The sequence below is a fragment of the Ambystoma mexicanum genome, chromosome 5p (assembly GCF_040938575.1).
Source record: "Ambystoma mexicanum isolate Mex_15411 chromosome 5p, UKY_AmexF1_1, whole genome shotgun sequence".
Classification (NCBI taxonomy): domain Eukaryota; kingdom Metazoa; phylum Chordata; class Amphibia; order Caudata; family Ambystomatidae; genus Ambystoma; species Ambystoma mexicanum.
In genome coordinates this window covers 695972915-695995979 of record NC_090930.1, presented here as the reverse complement: position 1 = coordinate 695995979, position 23065 = coordinate 695972915, and the positions used below count along the sequence as shown (strand labels likewise).

The 23065-nt window shown below is 48.4% G+C and overlaps 1 protein-coding gene across 5 annotated transcripts in view; it reads right to left on the bottom strand.

The window, feature by feature from the left end:
* Positions 1-23065, bottom strand: part of GABRA3 (gamma-aminobutyric acid type A receptor subunit alpha3) — a 2265987-nt gene that overhangs the window by 572007 nt on the left and 1670915 nt on the right. For all 5 annotated transcript variants that reach the window (XM_069613066.1, XM_069613068.1, XM_069613067.1 and 2 more), the window contains one exon: positions 2536-2679. In XM_069613066.1, coding sequence (XP_069469167.1) covers positions 2536-2679 — 144 coding nt within the window. The remainder of the gene's footprint in view (positions 1-2535; positions 2680-23065) is intronic.

The following is a 23065-nucleotide window of genomic DNA, read 5'->3' as shown; positions in this document are numbered from 1 at the left end:
TCTGGCAAAAGTGAAGTAGGAATCTGTAATGACGTTTGGGTTGCAACACTCTGATGTTATCCCCCGATTCCTCTCCCAGCACTTACTAGATCTGGAATGCACCAAGGACATGCAAATGATGGGCCCCCAGTCCTTCTTGTGTTGCAACAAATTGAACTACTTTGCAGTGGGTTGCTTATAAGTTAATAACAAAAAATAAATACTGCGAGAGTGCCACTTTATGATGCAATCGACATGTAACCCAGTAAGTACATTAATAGCAGTGTTAACTCTGTGCTGATTCATGGAATTTGTGCGCTGAAAAACGGGGATTTGTGCGTCATTCTGCCCGCAAATCCCTGTTTAACAAATGGGGATTTGCGGGCAGAATGGCGCACAAATCACCGTTTTTCGGCGCACAAATTCCATGGATCAGCCCCTGTATGTCCTCTTTTGGCTCTGTTGCATGCATAATTCATCAAATTGATGTTCACGGCGGTTATGTTAAGAAGCACTATGAAGACAAAAACATAACTCATTTTTGAATCATTCAAATCTCTTCACTACGTTGTCCCTGTGTAAAATGCAAATGTTAGCAAACAGGCCAAAACAAACCACTTATTGGTGTCTTCAACTCACAACCTAGTTAATGTTTCAAAAAAGGACTTGATTTCTGGGTGCCAGACTCAAAATATCTAGTATGTTAAACATCGTCCTGCAAAAGAATGTCCATGGGGGTTATAGAAATGTTCCAGAAGTCTACTAATGGATATCAAGGGCATACTAAGCGTGCTGAGAGCCACTGCATTTAGGGGAAAAATACAAACTTGTCCATGCAATCTGCAGACCTGCCCCTTGGTGTTGTGATCAGTGGCAGCTCACCCCTATTGGCAAGGGGGCATTTCAGGAAGCATAATCCACCTGTGTGCTTAGTTTGCATGGGGGACTATGCTGCCTTCCATCTGAGCTGGGGCTCGTCCCCCACTACACATTGTATTTTGCTGTTTGTGGAGCACTTTTGGCTCTTCCAGAAATGTAGCACATAATAAGGGAGGCAGCGTGGCATCGGAAGTCTGCCCAGGCAAATTCTCATTGTTAGATGTATACATTCTATCTCCTGATTCTACTGGCTTTGCTCTCCATATTAAACGGCCCTATGATTTTTTCACCCATGAAAGTGACGCCAGTTGCCACGTGTTCGCACTGAAAAAAATCCACATAGCTAACATTGAGAAACCAAGAGATACAAGAATTTGATGATTTCATTATTTTGGAATTATCTATGAAAAACACAAATATTTCAATATACAGTCTACACACTGTGAGCGGTGGAAGATATGAAAGGATGCCCTACAACGATATTTTGTGTACAATGAACATAATTAATAAATACTGATAATATTTGATATACCATTGCATGTAACTTAGACCATGTTGATTTGAAGCCCTGATGAAGATCCGATTATTTTACGAAACATGTAGGCTGTGGTCTGTCTGTCGACATGAAATATGATGGAAATTTGCCCCGGGAGGATAGCTAAGCAGCAACGTGTTCGCCTTGGAAACTAGATGACACAAAGCAACACAGGTTTGACCCCCTGGTCCAGTATTTTACCTGCGTTATAAATATGCAACTAAGACGTATTCCTGTAACAGCGGCCTCGATGCCCCCGGGCTGTGTGAGTGCTTTAAAAATACAAATAAATAAATAAATGATGATTCATACACAATAATACTGATAATAAACTTTACTGAAACATCAGGCTGAGGTATGTGTCTTAAAGCTAAAGAATGATACATGATGATTCATACGCAATAATAGTGATAACAAATAGCACTGAAACAATGTTAGAAATTCATGAAACCTGTTGTGTTCTCGGTAATACTATTGTTTACAGAATGCAGTGACACATATGCACAATAGGAATTTTGATTTCTACACCATGATAAACTTCCCATTTACTGTTGCTGTAAGAATCTTGTGACAGGAAGGTCTGAGTTTTCCTCATGAGGCTGTTTGCCCAGAAACGTGGTCTGTTATACTCTCCTAAAAAGCGTTCGGATTGTGTCTTCAAATGATTGTAACTGAATCAACTAGGGGTGCGATACTGCCATAAGCATATCAACTTTAAGGGGGGATTTAACCACCCACACATCTCAAAAAATGAAGCTGCAAGCTTAAACACTTCCATCACTTTCTGCGGTAACTCTTGTGTATCTTCTCTTAAATTGCATGAGTAATTGTGCGACATAGTCTCAGATGTGAACTTGCCCAACCTACGGAAAACACCTCCTCATCTGTCATGATATATGATATGAAAGGTTATTTCTAATGCACTTAATAACCAGTAGTTTCTAAGCGCGGACCCAGGGATCGAACCTGTGTTGCTCTGTGTCGTCTTGCTTCCAAGGCGAGAACGTTGCCACTGAGCTATCCTCCCAGATTATTTAGCACAATGCAAACTGTTATGGAATTCAGTAAGCATGCAGGTTGTCGTAAAATCATTTTGTCGAGGAAAAGTACATTTTTCTCTGCACAGGTGTTTTTGTATCTACCTGTGCTGGATCGAATTGTCTCTGTGCCAACAGCAAGTCCAAGTAGGTCATATTGGTTCAACCTAGATCCATCCGGTGCCACTGCCACTGACTTGTCCGATCCATTCGTCCAGGTATAGATAACCTCTGCCTTTGTGTATGCATCTGGGAAAACAACAATGGGCTTTGAAATGCAAGATATTGCCAAACATTTTGAAATAAAACTCAAATTGACATTTATTTCAATGTCCGAATTCTTATTACTCTATAACTAGAACCTTTTAGTCATTAAATAACATGTTTCATATATGACGTGGATCAGTAGACAATACATCTGGTTTACTCACTGGTTTTAATTCGCCTTTTGCTTTTAATATAAACATTTAGAACATTTAGTACAGAGAACATCTGTATGAAGTGTATGTAAACTTATTTATAGGCTAACGTGCAGCATGTGTTTCTGTTACCTCTTTGTCTGAACCAGTAAGGTTTACATTAGGCCAATGTCTACTTTCCTATGTGATTTGTCCATCACAACATGGATCACAAAGATGCAAAAGAATATCCATATTTCAACAGCTGACAAATTACCACTCAACTGAAATTGCAGGTAGAAATCGTTGTCCTCCTGTAAATGTCTATTACGTTCTCTGGTATGTCAATACTGACGGTGCTTTGGTATCACTAGTGGTACTATCAGCTATGGTAAAATACAAGTAGCAAACAGCATCGTTTCATGCAAAGCAATAATGTCTAGAACATGAAGAATCTTTCTAAGGGGCAAAACATTAACTAATCATCAAAAAATAAAACTCCTGATATTACATGGCCACGGTAGTGGCCATGTAGTTATGGTTAAGTTGGTGTTTCCATAGGAAGAGCACTTTTTGGGCGGCTTATAACTTCGCTCTCCCTGGACGAATCCTCACCAAACTTTGCAAAAAAAGTATTTGGGTCACTCTGAATTCCTTTGCAAAGATTGGTGAGGATTCGTCCAGGGGGGGCAAAGTTATAGGGGGGGTCCCATAACTTTTTTTTTCTCCCATAGACATAATGGGAAAAAACTTTGCTCACGCCTACAGCCCAAACCGCTGGACGGATTTACACCAAATTTGCGGCAGGAGCGGCGGCTTGGTCCCGAAAGCGTGCTTTGCTTTATTTGGTGTAAATCCGTCCAGTAGTTTTTAAAACAAATTCAAAAATGTAAGTGAAAAAATTAGTGAAATCTGTGTTCGCTTCGCGGACACACTTCCCTGTTCGCTCCGCGGACAGGACGGTGATTGGGCAAGCAGCTTGCGTGATGTCCGCGGACATCTGACGTGCTCTCTCATTGGATGCGGTGAAAGCGTGCAGTGCGTCTGGGTTCAGAGACACCCGCCATCTTTGTTCCTCGCCGCCTGCATAGTAAGTCTTGTGTCTGTCTCCTGTTCCTCCCACCCCTGCTCATGCCCCGTGTGTCCTTCTTGTCCCCCCCACCCCCACTCATGCTCCGTGTCTCCCCTGTTCCTCCAGCCCCCCGCTCACGCCATCGGCACACAGTGGCCAGCGGAGGGCCAAGGAGCGGGATCTGCCACCTGCACACGAACGCCGTGTGTCTCTCTCCCTCCCTCCCACCTCCCGCTCACGCCCTGTGTGTCTCTCTACCTCCCCCCACCCCCGCTCATGCCCTGTGTGTCTCTCTCCCCTTCCCAATCCCCGCTCATGCCCCGTGTGTCTCACTCCCCCCCCACCCCCCACTCCATTCCCCGTGTGTCTCTCTCCCTCCTCCCCACCCCCACTCATGCCCCATGTGTCTCTCTCCCTCCCCCCACCCCCGCTCATGCCCCGTGTGTCTCTCTCCCTCCCCTCCACCCCCGCACATGCCCCGTGTGTCTCTCTCACCCTTCCACCCACCCCCCGCTCATGCCCCGTGTGCCTCACTCCCTCCACCCCACCCCCGCTCATGCCCCGTGTGTCTCTCCCCCTCCCGCCCACCCCCCGCTCATGCCCCATGTGTCTCTCTCCCCTTCCCCCACCCCCCCGCTCATGCCCCATGTGTCTCTCTCCCTCACCCCCTCCCCTGCTCATGCCCCGTGTGTCTCTCCACCTCCCGCCCCCCCGCTCATGCCCCATGTGTCTCTCCCCCTCCCGCCCACCCCCGCGTGTCTCTCTCCCCTTCCCCCCAGCCCCCGCTCATGCCCTGTGTGTCTCTCTCCCTCCTCCCTACCCCCGCTCATGCCCCATGTGTCCCTCTCCCTCCCCCCCACCCCCGCTCATGCCCCGTGTGTCTCTCTCCCTCCCCTCCACCCCCGCTCATGCCCCGTGTGTCTCTCTCCCCTTCCCCCCGACCCCCGCTCATGCCCTATGTGTATGTGTCTCTCTCCCTCCCGCCCCCCCACTCATGCCCAATGTGTCTCTCCCCCTCCCGCCCACCGCCGCTCATGCCCCGTGTGTCTCACTCCCTGCCCCCCACCCCTGCTCATGCCGCCCCGTGTGTCTCTCTCCCTCCCCTCCACCCCCGCTCCTGCCCCGTGTCTCTCTCCCCTTCACCCCACCCCCTGCTCATGCCTTGTGTGTCTCTCTCCCTTCTCCCCACCCCCGCTCATGCCCCGTGTGTCTCTCCCCCTCCCGTCCACCCCCGCTCATGCCCCATGTGTCTCTCCCCCTCCCGCCCACCCCCCGCTCATGCCCCGTGTGTCTCTCCCCTTCCCCCCACCCCCGCTCATGCCCCGTGTATCGCTCTCCCTCCCCCCACCCCCGCTCATGCCCGTGTCTCCCCCTTTCCCCCCACCCCCCGCTCATGCCTCGTGTGTCTCTCTCCCTCCCCCCCGGCCCCACTCCTGCCCCGTGTGTCTCGTCCCCTCCCGCCCACCCCCTGCTCATGCCCCGTGTGTCTCTCCCCCTCCCGCCCACCCCCCGCTCATGCCCCGTGTGTCTCTCCCCCTCCCGCCACCCCCCGCTCATGCCCTGTGTGTCTCTCCCTCTCCCACCCACCCCCGCTCACACCCCGTGTGTCCCTCTCCCTCCCCCAACCCCCGCTCACGCCCCGTGTGTCCCTCTCCCTCCCCCCACCCCCCGCTCATGCCCCATGTGTCTCTCTCCCTCCCCCCACCCTCCGCTCATGCCCCGTGTGCCTCTCTCCCCTTCCCCCCACCCCCCTGCTCATGCCCCGTGTGTCTCCCTCCCTCCACCCCACCCCCGCTCATGCCCCGTGTGTCTCTCCGACTCCCGCCCACCCCCTGCTCATGCCCCGTGTGTCTCTTCCCCTCCCGCTCACCCCCCGCTCATGCCCCGTGTGTCTCTCCCCCTCCCGCCCATCCCCGCTCATGCCCCGTGTGTCTCTCCCCCTCCCGCCCACCCCCCGCTCATGCCCCATGTGTCTCTCCCCCTCCTGCCCACCCCCCGCTCATGCCCCGTGTATCTCTCTATCTCCCGCCCACCCCCCGCTCATGCCCCGTGTGTCTCTCTCCCTCCCGCCCACCCCCCGCTCATGCCCCGTGTGTCTCTCTCCTTCCCGCCCACTCTGCGCTCATGCCCCATGTGTCTCTCCCCCTCCCGCCCACTGCCCGCTCATGCCCCATGTGTCTCTCTCCCTCCCCCACCCCGCTCATGCCCCGTGTGTCTCTCTTCCATTCCCCCCACCCCCCGCTCATGCCCCGTGTCTGTCTTCTGTTCCCCCCGCTCATGCCCCATATCTGTCTCCTGTTCCCCTCATGTGCTGTGTCTGTCTCCTGTTGCCCCCCACACCCCCCGCTCATGCCCCGTGTCTGTCTCCTGTTGCCCCCCATGCCCCCGCTTTACTTTACTTTACTTTATGCTTGTTACGCGCCGAAAGCCCGCAGGCATCAGGGCGCGGTGGAGCGCAAAGAGAAACAACTAGCGGTTTGTAATTTACAGTATTTTGCTGGGAGTAGGACTACGCAGGGTGAAAGAACCAGGCTGCACTAATTATTGGAAAAGTCTGGTTTTCAGGGCTTTTCTGAAAGTGGAATAGTTTTCTTGTTGTCTTAAATTAGCAGGGAGCTCGTTCCAATATTTGGATGCCTTGAAAGGGAAAGATTTGCCCCTTCCCATTACCCGTTTGGCTTCTGGGATATTTAGAAGGCCTGTATCTGCTGATCTTAAACCTCGACGGGGGGTATACCAGGAGAAGTGCTTTTTAAAGTAGGCTGGCGCCTTTCCGAAGAGGCGTCTGTGGACAATCGTCAGTGCTTTAAACCTGAATCTGTCCTCAATTCTGAGCCAATGTAGTTCCCTCCTACTATCTGATATATGGTCCCTGCATCGTTTTGCATGACTTGGCATTTAGCTAGCTCCTTTTTTGAGGCTCCCAGTAGCAAGGCATTTCCGTAGTCCAGGCGTGATAACAGGATCGCTCTGGCTACAAAGGCTGCATTGGTCTCATTGATATATGGTCTAAAAGCTCTTAGGAGGCGCAGGTAGTACAAGTTGTTTTTATATAGGTAGCTGACCTGTGCTCCTGACCCCAGTCAGGCTTCAACCATCATACCCAAGGTTTTTACCTTGGTACCACTGGTATGACAGCATCTTTGATAAGAAATGTCTTATATTGGGGCTCCAGCTTAGACCTGGCTTGGTTTGATCCGAAAATCATTAATTCGGACTTAGTGTTGTTTAGGCACATCCAATGCCTCTGCATCCAGTTGTCAATGATATTGTATACTTTCTCGATCTTGGCGCTGTCCGCTCATGCCCCGTGTCTGTCTCCTGTTCCCCCCACCCGCTCATGCCCCGTGTCTGTCTCCTGTTCCCCCCACCCGCTCATGCCCCGTGTCTGTCTCCTGTTCCCCCCACCCGCTCATGCCCCGTGTCTCTCTCTTGTTGCCCCCCACTCCCCGCTCATGCCCCGTGTGTCTCTCTCCCTCCCCTTCACCCATGCTCATGCCCCGTGTGTCTCTCTCCCCTTCCCCCCACCCCCCGCTCATGCTTCGTGTGTCTCTCTCCCCCCCACCCCTGCTCATGCCCCGTGTGTCTCTCCCCCTCCTGCCCACCCCCCGCTCATGCCCTATGTGTATGTGTCTCTCTCCCTTCCGCCCCCCCACTCATGCCCCATGTGTCTCTCCCCCTCCCGCCCACCCCCGCTCATGCCCCGTGTGTCTCATTCCCTCCCCCCCACCCCCGCTCATGCCCCGTGGGTCTCTCTCCCTCCCCTCCACCCCCGCTCATGCCCCATGTGTCTCTCTCCCCTTCACCCCACCCCCTGCTCATGCCTCGTGTGTCTCTCTCCCTCCCCCCACCCCCGCTCATGCCCCGTGTGTCTCTCTCCCCTTCCCCCCACCCCCAGCTCATGTCCCGTGTGTCTCTCCCCCTCCCGCCCACCCACCGCTCATGCCCCGTGTGTCTCTCCCCTTCCCCCCACCCCCGCTCATGCCCCGTCTATCGCTCTCCCTCCCCCACCCCCGCTCATGCCCCATGTCTCCCCATTTCCCCCCACCCCCCGCTCATGCCTCATGTGTCTCTCTCCCTCCCCCCCGGCCCCGCTCCTGCCCCGTGTGTCTCTCCCTCTCCCGCCCACCCCCCGCTCATGCCCCGTGTGTCTCTCCCCCTCCCGCCCACCCCCCGCTCATGCCCCGTGTGTCTCTCCCCCTCCCGCCACCCCCCGCTCATGCCCTGTGTGTCTCTCCCTCTCCCACCCACCCCCCGCTCACACCCCGTGTGTCCCTCTCCCTCCCCCAACCCCCGCTCATGCCCCATGTGTCTCTCTCCCTCCCCCCACCCTCCGCTCATGCCCCGTGTGCCTCTCTCCCCTTCCCCCCACCCCCCCGCTCATGCCCCGTGTGTCTCCCTCCCTCCACCCCACCCCCGCTCATGCCCCGTGTGTCTCTCCTCCTCCCGCCCACCCCCCGCTCATGCCCCGTGTGTCTCTCCCCCTCCCGCCCACCCCCTGCTCATGCCCCATGTGTCTCTCCCCCTCCCGCCCACCCCCGCTCATGCCCCGTGTGTCTCTCCCCCTCCCGCCCACCCCCCGCTCATGCCCCATGCCCCATGTGTCTCTCCCCCTCCTGCCCACCCCCCGCTCATCATGCCCCGTGTGTCTCTCTCCCGAACGCCCACCCCCCGCTCATGCCCCGTGTGTCTCTCTCCTTCCCGCCCACACCCCGCTCATGCCCCATGTGTCTCTCCCCCTCTCGCCCACTGCCCGCTCATGCCCCATGTGTCTCTCTCCCTCCCCCACCCCGCTCATGCCCCATGTGTCTCTCTTCCCTTCCCCCAGCCCCCGTTCATGCCCCGTGTCTGTCTTCTGTCCCCCCCACTCATGCCCCATATCTGTCTCCTGTTCCCCTCATGTGCTGTGTCTGTCTCCTGTTGCCCCCCACACCCCTCGCTCATGCCCCGTGTCTGTCTCCTGTTGCCCCCCATGCCCCCGCTTTACTTTACTTTACTTTATGCATGTCACGCGCCGAAAGCCCGCAGGCATCAGGGCGCGGTGGAGCGCAAAGAGAAACCACTAGCGGTTTGTAACTTACAGTATTTTGCTGGGAGTAGGACTACGCAGGGTGAAAGAACCAGGCTGCACTAATTATTGGAAAAGTCTGGTTTTCAGGGCTTTTCTGAAAGTGGAATAGTTTTCTTGTTGTCTTAAATTAGCAGGGAGCTCGTTCCAATATTTGGATGCCTTGAAGGGAAAGATTTGCCCCTTCCCATTACCCGTTTGGCTTCTGGGATATTTAGAAGGCCTGTATCTGCTGATCTTAAACCTCGACGGGGGGTATACCAGGAGAAGTGCTTTTTAAAGTAGGCTGGCGCCTTTCCGAAGAGGCGTCTGTGGACAATCGTCAGTGCTTTAAACCTGAATCTGTCCTCAATTCTGAGCCAATGTAGTTCCCTCCTACTATCTGATATATGGTCCCTGCATCGTTTTGCATGACTTGGCATTTAGCTAGCTCCTTTTTTGAGGCTCCCAGTAGCAAGGCATTTCCGTAGTCCAGGCGTGATAACAGGATCGCTCTGGCTACAGAGGCTGCATTGGTCTTATTGATATATGGTCTAAAAGCTCTTAGGAGGCGCAGGTAGTACAAGTTGTTTTTATATAGGTAGCTGACCTGTGCTCCGGACCCCAGTGAGGCTTCAACCATCATACCCAAGGTTTTTACCTTGGGTACCACTGGTATGACAGCATCTTTGATAAGAAATGTCTTATATTGGGGCTCCAGCTTAGACCTGGCTTGGTTTGATCGGAAAATCATTAATTTGGTCTTAGTGTTGTTTTAGGCACATCCAATGCCTCTGCATCCAGTTGTCAATGATATTGTATACTTTCTCGATCTTGGCGCTGTCCGCTCATGCCCCGTGTCTGTCTCCTGTTCCCCCCACCCGCTCATGCCCCGTGTCTGTCTCCTGTTCCCCCCACCCGCTCATGCCCCGTGTCTGTCTCCTGTTCCCCCCACCCGCTCATGCCCCGTGTCTCTCTCTTGTTGCCCCCCACCCCCGCTCATGCCCCTTGTCTGTCTCCTGTTCTCCCCACACCCCGCTCATGCCCCGTGTCTGTCTCCTGTTCCTCCCACCCCCCTCTCATGCCCCGTGTCTGTCTCCTGTTGCCCCCCATCCGCCCGCTCATGCCCCGTGTCTGTTCTCCCCACCCCCCGTTCATGCCCCGTGTCTGTTGTTCCCCCCACCCCCCGCTCATGCCCCGTGTCTGTCTCCTGTTCCCCCCACCCCCCGCTCATGCCCCATGTCTCTCCTGTTGCCCCCCACCCCCCGCTCACGCTCCGTGTCTGTCTCCTGTTCTCCCCACCCCCCGCTCATGCTCCGTGTCTGTCTCCTGTTTCCCCCACCCCCCGCTAATGCCCTGTGTCTGTCTGTCTCATGTTGCCCCCACCACCCGCTCATGCCCCGTGTCTGTCTCCTGTTGGCCCCCACCCCCCGCTCATGCCCCGTGTCTGTCTCCTGTTGCCCCCCACCCCCGCTCATGCCCCGTGTCTGTCTCTGTTGTTCCCCCCACCCCCCGCTCATGCCCCGTGTCTGTCTTCTGTTCCCCCACCCCCTGCTCATGCCCCGTGTCTCTCTCCTGTTGCCCCCCAAACCCTGCTCATGCCCCTTGTCTGTCTCCTGTACCCCCCACCCCCCACTCATGCCCCGTGTCTGTCTCCTGTTACCCCCACCAGCTCATGCCCCGTGTCTCTCTCCTGTTGCCCCCCCGCTCATGCCCCGTGACTGTCTCCTGTTCCCCCCACCCGCTCATGCCCCGTGTCTCTCTCCAGTTGCCCCCCACCCCCCGCTCATGCCCCGTGTCTGTCTCCTGTACCCCCCCACACCCCCGCTCATGCTCCGTGTCTCTCTCCTGTTGCACCCCACCCCCTGCTCATGCCCCGTGTCTGTCTCCTGTACCCCCCACCCCCCGCTCATGCCCCGTGTCTCTCTCCAGTTGCCCCCGCTCATGCCCCGTGTCTGTCTTCTGTTCCCCCCACCCCCTGCTCATACCCCGTGTCTTTCTCCTGTTCCCCCCACCCCCGCTCATGCCCCGTGTCTGTCTCCTGTTGCCCCCACCCATGCCCCGTGTCTGTCTCCTGTACCCCCCACTCCGCGTTCATGCCCCGTGTCTGTCTCCTGTTGCCCCCCAGCCCCCGCTCATGCCACGTGTCTGTCTCCTGTTGCCCCCCACTCCCCTGCTCATGCCCCGTGTCTCTCTCCTGTTGGCCCCACCCCCCGCTCATGCCCTGTATCTGTCTCCTGTTCCCCCATCCCCCGCTCATGCCCCGTGTCTGTCTCCTGTTCTACCCACCCCCCCGCTCATGCCCCGTGTCTCTCTCCTGTTGCCCCCCGCTCATGCCCCGTGTCTCCCTCGTGTTCCCCCCACCCCCCGCTCATGCCCCGTGTTTCCCTCGTGTTACCCCCCACATCCCGCTCATGCCCCGTGTCTCCCTCGTGTTCCCAACACCCCCCCGCTCATGCCCCTTGTCTCTCTCCTTTCCCCCCACCCCCGCTCATGTCCCGTGTGTGCCCTGTACCCCCCGCTCATGCCCTGTGTCACCCTCGTGTTCCTCCCCACCCCCCGCTCATACCCCGTGTCTCCCTCATGTTCCTCCCCACCCGCTGCTCATGCCCCGTGTCTCTCTCGTGTTCCCCCACCACCGCTCATGCTCCGTGTTTCCTTCCTTTCCCCCCCACCCCCTGCTCATGCCCCATTTGTACCCTGTTCCCTCTCACACCCGCTCATGTCCATGTGTCTCCCCGGCTCCCCCCCACCCCCTGCTCATGCCCTGTTGTATTCTTTATACACCCCGCCTTCCCTTTCCATGGTGGCCATCTTGGTAAAAGATTTTCCTTCCTACACCGGGACGCCGCGCCCGGTGTAGGAAGGAAAATCTTTTTGTTTTTTTTTACCACCCGGCGTTCCCACTTTGAGGACATAAGATGTTAGTGGTCTTCATCTATTGAAAAGGATGTTATGGTGACGTTGCACTAATAAAAACCTTTAAAATTTAGTAAAGAAAAAATGTTACAGGGATGTTAAGTTGCACTAATAAAAACCTATGAAATTCATTGAAAAAACTTTGTCAAAGGGACGTTATGGTTCCAAGTAAAACCGAAAAACCCTTGAAATTCGTCAGTTATGGTAAGCTAAGCAACCATAACTCGCGCCACCACCACGCACTGCTAAGACTAACACCCAGGACATCATAGATGACATCACAAATGTCATTGATGACATCACTGATGACATCACATGTCTGGCTCACTCTTTTTTCTTTTGCTGACATATCTAGACACATGGTTTTCTTCAGTAACAGTCAGAAACTAAAAATTTTATTGTATTTGTAGACGTATCCTTCAAGTAGGTTCTTACAGTAATTCCCTTAGAGTCGAGTCACATCATATGAAACATATACATACGGGAAGACACAAGCTTGAAAGACAGCAATCCTTTTTTACATAAAGATAATCAGTAGACTTATGAGCACTTTCTGATAGTTCTGTTGTTTTTTTTTATGGCTGTACTTCCCCTGTATATGGTCATATTTGTATACATTGTACTCACACTACGTTCCTTAGGGTCCAATCACATCAAGTGATACATACACCTAGGGTAAATAGCAGCTTTGAAACAGAGCAATCATTTATTTGCATGAAAATAATCAGTTAAATTATGAATTGTTTCTGCTACTACTTGTGCTTTTTTGCTAACTTCACTTTCCCTGTATATACCCATATTGGTATGTGTTCTAGTGTCTTTGTGTTTTGTCTATAGTAATGCAATTATGTAATACATGTGTTTTATTAGCTACTTATTACATATTTCACAGTACACAAAAATCTATTAAGAAAACAATTATCATTTCATTATTCAACATATTAACATTACGAATATTATACCTTCATCTTGTACACTGCACACAATATTATGTTTCTGTATGAATAGCTTAGTATACTAGATAGAACCCCATAATAGAATGCTATTTATATCAATGCATCGTTCAATGCACTAATTAGGGTATGATATTTATTGCAATGATCCTTGACACTTGTTTCGCAACATTATAAGAAGAATCCCTTGTACACATATTTCATGAAAAGTACATAAACATGTGATGTCATCAATGACATTTGTGATGTCATCTTTGATGTCCTGGGTGTTAGTCTTAGTAGTGCACAGTGGTGGCGCGAGTTATGGTTGCTTAGCTTACTACAACTGGCAAATTTCAAGGGTTTTTCGGTTTTACTTGGAACCATAACGTCCCTTTGACAAAGTTTTTTCACTGAATATATATATACATATGCATGCATGCATGCCTGTTTGTGATAGCATGAATCTAGCTTAGAAGTAACAAAGCATTTTCGCTCAAGCGCTTTGGTAAACCAGCTGCAGGTTGCATTTCACCTTTTGTAATGGGCAATATTTCACAGTTGGAAGTGAACAGGAATGATTGATCTGGGGTGTCCTAACACCCCTTTGTACCAGGTATCGAACAACTAAACATAAATATGGTCATTGAACAATTGAAATAGCGCTGCGATATAGCAGTGAGCCTTGAATAATTAAATAATTTGTTTTTCGCGTATTCCACTGCAAGTAAAGCTCCTCTATCACAGACTAGTCAAATTAAAGGTAGCTGTAAGGAAAACCGGTACTACCTGTGTTTAAGAATAGAACATTTAAGGCCCCGGATGAGACGTTTTGTTAAAGCTTACATATTGCAATAGCGAAAATGATTTGCAATCTATGACCAAGAATTCCCTTGATCATAAGTGGTGTAGTTCACTCAAATGCCTACTGAGCAAGGGGAGACTGTACGCCATGTAGCGCCGTGCTCTGGATTCGGGAAGACTAAGAACAGGGCACTGCTCCGAAATGAGAGAAGGGTCAGAAGAACATGTATTGCTAATAGTTAGCCAGAGTGCAAAAAGCCATCATCACTATGTCAATATGTTGGATGTATCTGGCTTTTGTGGGGATGCTTAACTTCAAACGTTTATATATATTTAATATTTTAGATCCACTGTATTTTCCTATTAAACATCCTGCATCCAATACAATTTAGCAAATAATAAGTGGCATCTTCAGATCATTAAATATTTGTCTGGGTAAAGCAGTGAGAGGGAATGGAACAGTTTGAAATGGCCTTTCAAGCAATCATTTCTATTGAAATCTAATTGCATGCATGCGACCACGCACGGTTGCACTTTGGGTTTCCTACATCCAATTTTAAACATTCATGAGGCGGGGAGGAATATTAAAGAGCAGCGTAAGGTATATCGCAGTTAGCACTTTAGTTTTCCTTTCCATCTTGTAAAGAAAGAAATATAGCCTACAGATTATGATTTGCAGGTGGAGTTTTTAACAGATTGGTATGGAAACGGTCTGGTCTTTGGGAGGCACAACACAGAGGTACATTTGGAATATGTTCGTGTTCAGCTTGCACAGAAATCACATGTGTGCATAAAACAAATAGCACTGACAAGAAGGAGGACATCAGCACGTCAGAGATCTTTCCTCCACTCCGTATCTCTCCTATGCTTGGTGGCCACAACACAAAGGGGTAGGGTGCGGAAATTGAGGCGGAAAATACCTTTTGTGCCCTTCAAACGATTGGGCAAAACCACTCTGAACTAAAAAAAAAATATCAGAGATTATAGGAATTGGTACACAATTGGACAGTAAAACACACAACACTGTGACAATAGATAGATCTGGATTAAAGATATTGTAAGGCAATAGGAAAATATAGAACACGTCTGGAAAGATATAATGCTAACTAAAATGGACTTTATTTCAAAATTGTATAGGAGAGTCAAGGAGGCTACAGCACTGAAAGCAGCTCTGAGAGTGAGGAGGGACAAGTCAAAGATACCATGCAAAATGCTTTGGTCAGTATAAGTCTATTTAGAGAATGTTTGGCCTACAAACTCAGAGCAAGCTTGAACATGATTTACATGTCTATACCAATGATCCGGGCTCGCCTAGAAGCATGTCATTTTTACAGAGTATGCAAAGAGATGACATTAATACAATGTATGTGACACAACGGATAAATGCAGCAAATCCAGCTGGTCTAATCACAGCACCACTGGAATTACCTTAATAGCCCGAGAACAGTGATGAACCAGACATTTGGGAGATCCTATAATGATCAGAACAAATCACATGCCAAAGACAAACATAGTACATGTCCAAAGAAATTAAAAATGATGGAAGAAAATTAATATTGGGAAAGAAAATCTACTAGACACGAAAAGGAATCCTTCCTAAGCAAGTGGGTAATCTGGATTTAGGAAGGGAGGCTGCTCTGGCAGCGCACCAGGCTAACGGTCAAGCAAACGGCACATCCCAAACTGATAATGATCAGGAACATGTGTTCATCAATAATGTCCCTTGGGACAAGGACAATTCTAGGCAATTCTGGGCAGGATGCACCATAGGGAACCAAGCTTCACCTAGATAATGAGGTCCAACAAGACTAACACATGTCTGTGGTTGCCTGTGCTTCCATGCAGATGGGACCTGCCACCAATGGGTAGTACTACTAATAATGATTTGCATTTGGTTGATACCCTTTTGCTATGGTGCAAACAGGAAAGAAGTGGTGGAGTGCAAGGTTGCCCAGAGCAATGCCAGTGGTTAAAGATGACATCTAAACCTTCAACCAATCATACTTTACTAGCACAATGACATAATTCAAAGTTATTAAATCGACTGTGGATGTTTATCTGGTTCCTCTGTTGCTATAGGAACGTGGTTAGGTGTTGCTATAATTTGCTTACACACGTCAACGAAGCTTTCCAACCATAACTCTCTGCAGGTGTTGGTAGTTAATGCAAATAAATATAAGATAGAAAGCTTTGGAAATAAGTTTGACATTGCCATTAAGAAAGTGTTCAGTTTTGTCAATAAAGTTTTAGAAATCGCAGGCTCTTAAAGTACTTTGGGGTCATAGTTGTCCACATTGTACTGTATATGTGAACATCTAATTCCTTTGTCTTTTGTAACATTTGTACTAAGTTACTGTCACAAAAACGAGCAGGATGAAAAATAGACAGAAACTGACACTGACACCGAAGTGGCCAGGGTTTAATCTATGAACCCCCAACCTTGTCTATTCCCTTGACAATCTGCAATGGCCTTGTTCCTAAGAGGAACACACTTTCTCCTCCACTCTCTTCTACTTCCCTATGCTGTGTCTTCTCATCTACATTATTCCCTATGCAGTCTCCTCTCTTCTACATCCTTGGCATTATCTCCAGCTTCATTTGCAATAGCACTCTTAAGATCCTTCTTGCAAGCCTCCCCAGATTCAATCCTATGGTTTTCTATGCCAGACTGCTGTGGTGTCTTCCATTTCCTCGCACACTCCCAAACCAGACTCCAACATTCCTATAGCTGCAGTGTGTCTTGCACTCTTCCATTTCAGAGAATGCAATGTTAATTCATTGGGCATCAGAACAGTGCTTAACAAGATACATCAGGGCATACTATGATGAAATGACTACTGCTCTGCAGGAGTACAGGGATGAATAGTGGCAAAACCGCTTACTCAGACCGATATTACAAATAAATAAACCAGCAGTGATTCCAATCGTAGACAAAACAGACACAGCCTGCTAGGCATACCTGCATTCCCTTTTGTGATAATGTAGACCAAGGACAGGCAGTATTCTCAGGAGGGGTTTGAGGCCAGAACAGTATGACCCCAAAATGCAATAGTACAAAGACTCACAAATAGAGAATGGCCAATCAAGGTTCTATACAAATATATGTACTTTTACCTGAGCTTAGTGGGTTTACCATGGATAACAGTAGGGACCCCACACATAAATTAGGCAATGTGGAGTTCCACATGGCACATGCTTGTCTCCCTCACATTTTAATGTCTTCTGCCACCCTGTTTGTGATCTCCTAGAAAGGCTGGGAGTACATTTGACTAATTATGCTAATTTTGCTGATGACACTCCGCTCGTGTTTGAGATGAGTGGTAATCACACAATAGATTGTGAGAGGATAAATATAGTCTACACTAAAATAGAGAATTGGATGAAGAACAGTGTAATGTGTTTGACTGCTACTGCAGGCCAGAGCTAAATTGGAATGTCAGTACAAAGGTTTTATTATTGAACAACATCGTATCAAGGTGGTTGACAAGGTTAAAACACTTGGCGTCATGTTTGTTTCATCTTTGGACCTGGATGCCCATTTTACTAATGTTTCCAATAAAACCCAATATTTTCTCAGACTCTTGCCATTAATAAAGCCATATGTCTCAGAGTCAAACTGTGCCACTTTGGTTTGTGAACTCATAGCACCTAGATTAGACTACTGCAATGTGCTCATGGCCGGAGTCAGTACTAATGTACTAAGACGCCTGCAGATGCTTCAAAATGACGCTGTGCGGATCTTCAAGAATGTTCCCGGGCACAAGCCCATTTCTGCCTACAGAAGGAGTCTGCACTGGCTGCCTGTGAAAGCACGTATTCAGTTTAAAGCGTTGACCTTGATTCATAAATGCCTTTATGGTAATATGCCCAGTTACCTGAAAGCATGTATAAATGCATACTGCTCACGGAGAACTACAAGATCTAGTAACTGGGCTTACATTGGCCCTTAGTAGTAAAAGAGCACGAGGCTTTTGCCGTTCAAGCCACTAAGAGATGGAATGAACTACCTAAACACTTGCGCTTGGATAAAAATCTACTGAGTTTCAGGAACAAATGGAAAACCCTCCTATTTGATTAATGTGCCATTGCCTTCTTTCTCCCGTTGTTGTTTCTTTTGCTTTCATCTGTTCTGTCATGTCCCCTATCTCTTTCTGTGCCCTGATGGCTGTGGGCTCTGTCGCACTATAAATGGATAAATTAAATAAATAATGAAGCAATGAACATGCAATCAATTCATTAAGAACACAATGAAAGAAACCAGCCATGTAAGGAGAATACAGATGATGTAGACTATTGTTTAGTATGGCACTCTGGGTACTTTAGCAGTGGTATACAAGCAAGACATCAAACCAATGTCACTGTTCAAAAGAATATGCTGTAAAAACAAAATAAAGATGGGTTTACAAGTCACTAGGTTCACAGCATTTAGTCCAGAGGGACCTGGTCTTTAGGTGGTTTAACAGTGTTGAGACAGGCTTGTTGGTGCTTCTGCTGTGGTGGAGCCAATATTGAGATTGTTAGAGTCAATCCCAATTGTGGTCTGTGGGATGTTTTTATCCATGCATCCGAGCCCTACCTCAAAACTATGCAGTACTGACATGGAAAACATCATGATGGCCAGAGATTCCCAGAAAATGTACAGGGAAATGCATTAAGAATAGGCTGCCACTCTTTTTGCCGATGTTATGGGCACAGAAGGGCACTGCCTAAAACCACTATTGGACTACCCACACAGTAGTCTGAAACGATTGGGAATGACAATGCTGATTGCCAAAAGCAACCTAGAATTGTGGGGAATTCATTTTCTTAAATCCCAAAAATGGGTGCATTACCAGTACTCACCACTATCAGAAAGCCGGCGTTTTAAAACAACACCAGACTTTTTTTTGTGTAAAACTGAATAAATGAACCCAAAGCAGGCCAAAGAAAGACTTACTGAGAGGTGGATACAATCTAAAGTTATATTCTGAAGTGACTTGAAGGTTTATAACAAGACTGGCTGAGTTGTGGATTTCAGCAGTTTAAGTAAATTTGGACTGAAAGACACTAAAAATCTAAATGTTTAAAAGAAATGAGTGACCTACTTTTGAGTGTCACATAGGTTGCAATTGTTTAAATGTCATAGTTTTAAACTTAGAATCAGCATTCTAGCTGCATATGTAAAAATGGTTAATTTTATTTGAATGCAGAAAACTGGGTAACTAAAAGTGACATTAGCTGGGTCCTGGCTTAAGGAACTGAATTCTGCCCACCAGCTACCCCCGACAGGAGATGAGACTTGCACAACAGCTGTGTTCCCAGGCCTAGCTGCCCTTTTGCTGCTCCCACCAAAAGGGATATGACACTTCTCTGATTGAATTACATGGGCTCTGCAGGAAATTGAACAAAGCCCTGTCCTGACTCAGGCAAATGTTTTATTATGGGGCCGTAAAAGTGGCTTCCTCCTGGAAGGAAAGGGGAGGAGCACTGCCTGTGAGAGCAAGCTGGCTTGGCAGAACTGGAAAAACCAGAAATTCAACCTTGTGCTGGGGGGAAACCACACCCCTGTAGCCAGAATATGGTTTTAGAAAAAGATGAATAACTCATAGTACGGACTTGTCATAATTATTTAAATGATACCATAATTCTTGTGATTTTTCTGCCCACATTTTAAGAGGTTTTTAGAACCAGTGGCATGATCTGGGGGCAAACTAGCAGTTAAGAGGGTATTACTTAAAATATATGCATGTTAAAAGTCTGATACTTCATCAATTAATGCCTGCATGCCTTGCACACATTTGGGTAAATTTGAGTAAGAATCTGATATTGGTAACCTGACCAAAAAGTGAAATATGTTGCCATTTCTCAATGCAAGCTCTCAGGAAGAGCAGATTTGGACAGGGTATACCTCCTGTGATATGTGATGGGTGCATGTAATTTTAAACAAATGTGTACCTGTGCAAATATGTCTTTGGGTCAAAATATAGATTGTGTGTAATTTGACAGGGGTGGGTTCTCTGTACCATAAACAGACCTCATCATGATGACACTTCATTTCATTCCCCCAATCAAGGGGAAGAGGATGAAGTGGCCAATGACAAGTGGAGAGGGGTAGGGCCTAGGAAGTTAGCATTTTCCACCCATTTTCAAAACACATAAAAGCAGACAGTCAAGACAGATAGGGACATTCAATTCCATTTGCTGCAACACGCTGTGCCGGACCACACAACATCCAGACGATACTAGATTCCACACTTAGACTTTAAAACTCCAAAGAACTTGATTCAGAACTCAAAGCAAGGGCCTAAACCCACAAACTGAGAACTCTTCTCAGTGGGCCTCAGCATCCAGCAAACCTAACAGCGATATCAGCATCCAGGAGCCGTGCAGATCAGCGCTGGGTCCAGAGAAAGCTGTGCAGAAAGATCCAGAAGCAGTGCTGTACCCAGAGAAAGCAGAGCAGTTCGCAGAACCAGAGGCAGAGCAGAGCTGACCCAGACTGCTGTTCGCAGAACTAGAGAGCTGACCCAGACGCTGGCGCAGAGACCGTCCGTGGCGAGTGAAGAAAACCTGACCAGATCCGTGGCGAGGCCCATCTATTTCAAAAATATATTGTGAGTACCTAGCAGAACTGTGCAGAACCAATCTCTTAGTTAAAATAATATAATTCAATCTATTTTAATCTGAGTAGAACTGCCTCCTAACTGTCACCTGTCATTTCTAGCTGCTAGCTGTCACTTGTCACTTTGAATTTTAACATTCCAAATCCGAAAAACTACCTTTATTTAATCGCTCATATCTCCGTGACCGTTTGTCCCAGAGACTTGAAGTGACTTTCCTCTGAAAGCTGGGAATCTTGGCTTTTCAACGAACCTAGAACCGCATTCCTATCCCATACACTTTCGCCGCAATCGCGAAAAACGCACTCGCGAATTTGCCGCGATTTGCAAATTTCTCCACGTGTGAAAACAGCAGTTCTTGCTTTCCTTGCTAAAATTTCGTTTGCCTCTTAAGAACCATCCCTGAATCATTGCTAGAGTGAGCCTGGACTAATATTAACTTGATACCACTCACCCTGAACCTCAAGAGGGAATTAAAAGCATTTTAGCATATGTTTCACTTCATTGCCAGCACATATAAAAGCATTTTGGGCCTGTGTTTCAAACTTCTGTAGTCTAAGCTTTCTGGGGTGAACTGAATTACATTTGATTGCATTTCTGAGAACTGTGTGCTTTCCTTCCATTTCCTTGCATTGCATAAAGGGGGGAGGGGATTGCCAGAGAAAAGTGATTACATTGTTTTGTTGAAATCATATTGAGTATTTTCTGTATTGCATTTTCATTCAACATTACATCCATCTGAACTTATATAAAGCATTCTCTACCACCTTATTCTTCTGTTCCTATTCACAAGTGTGCTAGTGCCAGACTATCCATTATTGATTACTGCTCAGATTCAGTGTGATATTCAATTATTAATTTATTATAAAGCGTGATACATGTATATATTGTTTAAATTATCAAATAAACCTTTAAACTTGCAAAACAGAACTACTTCTTGGCTCAGTGGGGTCAGGGGGATTCCAAGAGAGGGGTGTTATATAGGGGTAGTCATCCAGAACGCATGAACTAGACATAAAGATATATCAATAAAGGTTTCCATTCAGTATCCCAAACTAGGCATTGATTTAGCTGTAGTGTTGAATTGAATCCTCTTACAGGTCAGCATTGAGTTAGTTAACTAGTGCAGGTTCCCAATGGGTTAAGTTAGCGTACAAGATGGAGAAAAAATGTCTTTCAATGGTTTGGGTAGTGGTTGAGTTGGCGCTCTGACTATGGATTGTGATGGGTCGAGTTGCTGTTTGCGGTTTCGAGTTCAATGTCTTCCAGAAGGTCCAGTTGTCTCTCACATTAGTTTATCCCTCGAAGATCGTGCTTGCCGTTTGGGTTGGTCAGGATGTCCACAGCAATGGGTGAAGCCTTTGTCTCTGTGGCATTAGAAGCAGCAAGCAGTTTCAAGTTGTTTTTAGCATGCCAAATGCACACTGAGGGTTCTATGGTAGATCATAAGTGGTAAGCGCGGTCAATGCAGCTTGAAGTGGAAAAGCAGGATACTAGCTGCCTTTCGGCTTCCTGAATGCTTTGGGTCCCAGTCCAGCGACTATAGGACAAGTTGAGTCCTTCTAATGCATTCCCAATGCAGGGAGTGCATTAGATGATGAAATCTACAAGGGTTCCTTCTCCTCCAATGGCAGGGTTATGTATCCAGTGCAGCCAGCGGTTTAGGCCTTCGCCCAGGAACAGTTCACAGCCAATTGTTAGCATCCTCCCCATTCTCTTTGAGCCCCATAGGAGCTCAAATGGGAATAGGGATGTACCAGGTCCGGGTCCCTTGAATGGGAAAATACTGGGCCATCAAAGGTCGGAATGGCCCGGTAATTCCCCATTCAGGGATCTCGGAACCCGGTTTGAGGGTGGCCATGCCGCTAAAAGCTACATGGCTACCTCCAAACTCATAGTGAGGCTCAATGTCCCTTGGCTATTATTAGGAAGCAGAGCTTTTCTCTTCCTTGAAAGCCTACTATCTTCACATTGACGTCAGAGGACTCTGGAACTGACTGCATTTCCATTGCACTCTTCTTCCTAATGTCCAAAGTGGAATCAAATAAGTGGCAGGAAATCAATTCCTTACAAAGTCAAAATGTCACAGGGGATTGGTCCGTAGCAAGCCTACGTTAAGGAGTCCAATCCCTGATGATGTAAGAAGCAAACTCTTCCTTCTGACAACATTGTCCTGCAAGAAATGGAAGGGACAGAAAGGAAGAGAGCCATTAAAACCAAGGAGTTTTTACCCCTTGCCAAGCATACCTTTCCTCTCTGGATGCTCTAACTCACTCCTTTCCCATGCCTGTCAACTTCAAAGGTCCTCCACTGTGTAGCACCCTGGTTTGAGGATGGCTTTGTTATGTGAGTGCTCCCTTTGAAGCACTGGCTTCCAGAAAATGTCACATGGGGATGTCTTGGGCCTGAGGGGAGGTGTTATCCTCGCTCACTGGGATTCAATAGATGCAGCATCCCGTCTATAGTCTCACTGTGTTGAGTGGAGACAGCTAACATTATCATGAATCCACATTGCACTAACATATCCGGGCCTGAGCCCTCATGGTTGAAACTTGTATGATATTGAATTTCTGTAGCTTTGACATTTGTGTGGTTTCATCTGTCTAAATACCACAACCATGCATCAGAGATGCAAAACATTAAAAAGCAGCATCTGTCTACAGGGATTTGGCGGCCAAGCAGCTGTCAGCAATCCACATGTGACCTTTGAAATTGCCTTGTTCCACTGAAGAGCAGGAACTGCGGCTGTCAGTGAAAATGGTGCATGGGAGCACAATGGTTTTGGCATTGAGCTTGTTATGTCAGGGGTCCGTTTCACAGGCCTCCCTTCTAGAAATAGAGTTACCCGCATAATTATAGACTTA